At 37.0% G+C, this 4,438-nt stretch overlaps 1 protein-coding gene across 2 annotated transcripts; it reads left to right on the top strand.

The window, feature by feature from the left end:
• Positions 1-1,366: 1,366 nt before the first annotated feature.
• LOC145784451 (protein max-like) lies at positions 1,367-4,225 on the top strand. Of its 2 annotated transcripts, none has more exons than XM_082596268.1 (5): positions 1,367-1,544; positions 2,180-2,211; positions 2,780-2,882; positions 3,023-3,146; positions 3,555-4,225. In XM_082596268.1, exons 1-5 carry the CDS (start codon positions 1,533-1,535, stop codon positions 3,647-3,649), a joined length of 366 nt encoding a protein of 121 aa, XP_082452394.1. In that variant the 5' UTR covers positions 1,367-1,532; the 3' UTR covers positions 3,650-4,225. The 2 variants fall into 2 exon arrangements, with proteins under 2 accessions (XP_082452394.1, XP_082452393.1); XM_082596267.1 differs by having other exon boundaries at positions 1,375-1,544; positions 2,180-2,206; positions 2,775-2,882; positions 3,555-4,221.
• The last annotated feature ends 213 nt before the right edge of the window (positions 4,226-4,438 follow it).

Here is a 4,438-nt window from a genome sequence, read left to right as displayed (position 1 = left end):
ATTTCTTTCAACTCAATAACTTACTTCGGTCACAAGCACGTTTTAACTTCGCGTTTTGTCGCTTCTACATTTTTCTCGACCTTTGCTATGTTGACGTGTATTGTTTTTGATATGATGGTCAGAAATAAAACTAACTGAACTGATATGACGAATTTTAATTTAATAGTTCAAACATTTTATTTTTATTCCTTTCTGCACGATTTCAACGTTTAGCGACGTTAAAACGATGTAAAAACGGCAATTGTAATTAGGCTACGGTACCCGATAATTTCCTTTTAAAAATTTCAAAAACTCGCCGAATAGGGCACTCGCCGAAAAAGGCTCTCGCCGAATAGGGAACTCGCCGAATCGGACTAGTCGAATCGGACTCGCCGAATCGGACTCGCCGAAACGGGCCATTCCGTGTTATGACTATGAGTCAATACAAACCTTAACCTTTAATCTAATTCCCCTTTGTCGACTTTAGAATAAAAGATTACAAACTCTTCTTGGTAAAATTGTACAAACTCCAGTTCGCAACTTCAACATTGCTTTATTTTTATCTTAACCATTTTAGGGACAAATTACTTTGCACCCCATAGTTGAGCCTTAATTCGTAAGCGTTTGTTGGTTGTAGCTACTTGCATGAACACCATATATAAGCCTACTCAACTTGTAGTAGGCTTGTGACTTTTTCTAGATATTGTAGCAAGTTTTCATCTGTTTTTTAAATATGCTCTTCTTCCAGCTCAGCCTCTAGTGCCAGCTGTGAAAGAGGCCTGTCCTTTATGAGGGTCTGCTACTATTCGGTGAGTCCAATTCGGTGAGTCTGATTCGGTGAGTTCCTAACCCCTAACCTTAACTCCTAACCCCTAACCCTAAAACGGCAATGATAATTAGGCTACGGTACCCGATAATTTAAAAAAAAATTGAAAAAATCCCCTGTTAAGGGATCGGACTCACCGAATCGGACTAACCGAATCGGACTCACCGAAACGGGCCATTCCGCCTTTATGAAGCATAGTTGAATTAAAAGTATATCCATAACATCTAATAGCGCAGTGGTTCTTAACCTTTTCTCTTGTGTTCTCTTATTCTCTTTAAAATCAGTAACCGATTACTTTCTGGTAGCTTTTTTGTATTGTCTGGAAACACTCTGTCAATTTTCGAGTTGATAAAATGGGCCCTTGGCCTCAAACGTTCAAACAAAGACAACATAATGTGTACATCCATTCCATAGGTTGCTAACATTTACAAATATGAAATATAAGTATTATATACATTTTGTCAGCATATTGGGAGAGAAATATTTAAACAAAATTGGTGTATGGTTGGTATCTGAACAGTCTGATACACATGAATTAGGTCGCCTATGTTGCCTCTAACTTGTAAATATAAAGATGTTTTTAGCTGTAACTTTTGTTGGTAACTCATTGTTGCAATTTTAGGGTGAGTATATATTCCATGAAAAATTTTCTTTATAATTAGCAACACCAACAATAAAGCTGGATCACGAATATACCAAAGCGTTCGATGAGGAACGGAGTCTGGACATGGATAGTGAGGTAAACTGACATGTCAACTTAAAGTGGAAACTCCTCATAAAGACATCAACTCTTCAAGTTGTACTAATCCACATTTAAAAATTATCTTCTGTGTTTGTTAAAGAAGAGAAATTTGACATGCATGCAATCAAGAACGTAGAGCTCTATCAATAGAAGATATCAAATCAAAGATAGCTTTGTTACAAATCGTTCATATTGATGTCACAGTCATTAGTTTGTGTGAATACACAACGTACAATTCCTTTACTTGTCCTGGCACTGTGACATGGGATAACTAGTTTAGGCATAAAACTTTCAATTTGGAACATCATAAGATTTATATATATCATATATATTTATTCTATTTGTATTTTATATTTGTATTTTTGTATTTGTATATTTGTATTTATATTTGTATTATTTGTATTTTATTCTATTTGTATTTTATTATTCTTATATCATATTCTATTTGAATAAGACCTTCTGATGATCCGTTAGGTGAAACAATTTGTAAAGGCTTCAGATAGTAATAACTATATTTGATTTAATTCGCTCTGCTTTGCCTTTTTGCTTGACATTGAGCACTTTTTGTAGTATTAATAGTTTTCATTGTTTTTTTATATCATATATATATATATTTTTTTTTTGTGTTTCAGGGAGAGGATGGCAATGAATTAATGGGGGTGAGGTCTTTCTGAGATTCTTGTGTTGTGATCTGAAAGTATGACTTAATGCTATATTGCGAAAGAAAGGTTTATATTGCAATATCAAAAATTTTATTGAAAAGATGCCTGTTGTAGAAAATTTTGAACATGTGCGTAACAAAGAACATTGAACATCATCTTCTTCGTGTGAACCTTCTTCGCTACCTGGAGGTCGAGAGGCTCTGCCTTTTACCACCATTTAGCAGTGGCGGCAACTTGGTCTAGAATCTGGATGTTTGAGCAGGTATCAAGCAGCCACTGAAAAGATTTGTCATCCAGTTCACGCACACCGTTTGGCGCAGTTGCAGGTGGTATGGTCTGTTCATCCTTGCCACACTCACTGATCGCGGATGGAACCATTCCCCGTTTGTGCATGTTGGAGCAGAATAGTCCAGCGCCAGTACGTAGGCGGTTGAGCTGCACCCAGGCCTTCCTGTTATTATTAGTTACCTGTTTTACTTCATCAGTTCGACCATGCTTCATCATATCCTTTTTTCTTGCATCCTTAGATGCTTTTTCATATAGATTAAAAAAAATATTTTTTCAGCTTAGTAAACGCTCTCATCACAATGCGTTGGAAAGGAAAAGAAGAGACCACATTAAAGAAAGTTTCAGCGGGTTAAGAGATTCAGTTCCATCATTGCAAGGAGAAAAGGTGAACATGATCAACTTTTAGGTTATTCTGGAGCCCAATGGGTAACTTCACTGTATCAACCCCAGCCCTTTGTTAACGTGTTTAACTGTTTATGCAACTAAAATCTTAGGGATTTAAAGACGTCTTATTAACATTGATAGGCTTCTAGAGCGCAGATTCTCAACAAAGCCACAGAATACATTCAAGATATGACGCGGAAGAATTCCTCGGAAAAGCAAGACATCGAAGAACTAAGAAAACAAAATAACGAATTGGAAATAAGAAGTAAATGAAATTAATTTAAAGTTGTATTGTCACAATGCAGCATGACGTGACCATAAACGGGGATGCCATTAGACGTGTACAAATATGTACAAAATTGCATATGGTTAAGGATCTAGTTTTGAGGATCACGATTGCAAGTACATTGTTGTGATCTATAGGATGTTCTGCTTGGGATTTTAAAATGCCATGGGTTAGATTTCTTCTGATATGACGTCATTTTTGCGTATCCTCCATTCCTCTTTCAAGTGTAATTCGCCATTAAATTGTACAACGCATTGTCACGGTTTTGACCATCTCCCCCAAGGACGTTATATGACGTTTGAACAACGTCCCTTGTATTCGGTTGGTTCCGAGTAACAAGTTCCTACACGCATCAGCCGATTTCTAATCATGATCCTATTCAAACAGTTCGAGCACTGGAGAGAGCGAAGCGAGACGGTTTCATGTCAACACAAAACGCCAACATTGAACGTGGTATGGAAATGGAGCAAGACAGTTCGTAGCATGTCATCGATTGCGTATCGTCACGTGATCAGGCGAAAACATTGCCACGTTAGTCATGAAATCGCGCACAAGGTTGTGTTTCTTACTTTGATTGGAGCAATACTCTGCTTTCGTTTCTTTTTCAATTCTTGACATTTTTGTTTCTATACTTTTCCTGATAGTTATTGCTGATGTATTTTTTCAAATTTAACATTTGATTACGTAGCGGCGTAGCCGATACTTTTATCCAACTAGGCTACAAGAAATTTTACTGCAAAATAAAGCAAAATGTAAAAAAAATCATGTGTTGAGTGACATAACAATACGGAGTTAGAGTCACAATGATCAGAATTTTAACTTGTTCTTCTATTCTGTCAGAAGGCTATATCCACTGAGCTTGAGTTATTTCAGGGGCATTTGAAATGTTTGCGGGATTTTGTAATACGTACTTTATTGAATTCGTAGTGGAAGGGATTTACTTTTCAACGTAGCCACTGTCGAGGCCAATGCACTTCTCATGGCGGCGTTACCATCCTTTTAGGCCATTTTAAAATAAATCTACTCAGCTGTTCATAAGTCATTTCTTTGTTGCCTGCTTTGTTTCATTTGTGCTGTTAACTGTTCTTTGAGTTTAGGGAATTAAAAATAGTCTGATGGGGTAAAATCTGAGCGTCTGCAAACGTTGAATCAGTGTAAAAATGACAGATTTTGCTGTCAGGGTATAGGGTGGATTGTCGTCGTTCGTGCGAGGCAGAAAGTTTGTGGTCAGCATAATTAGAAGATCCTGACACGCAGTTTGGACCTTTATG

This window comes from Aplidium turbinatum, chromosome 15 (genome assembly GCF_918807975.1).
Source record: "Aplidium turbinatum chromosome 15, kaAplTurb1.1, whole genome shotgun sequence".
NCBI lineage: Eukaryota > Metazoa > Chordata > Ascidiacea > Aplousobranchia > Polyclinidae > Aplidium > Aplidium turbinatum.
Note: the sequence above shows the minus strand (reverse complement) of the source record. Positions and strands in the feature narration are given on the sequence as shown.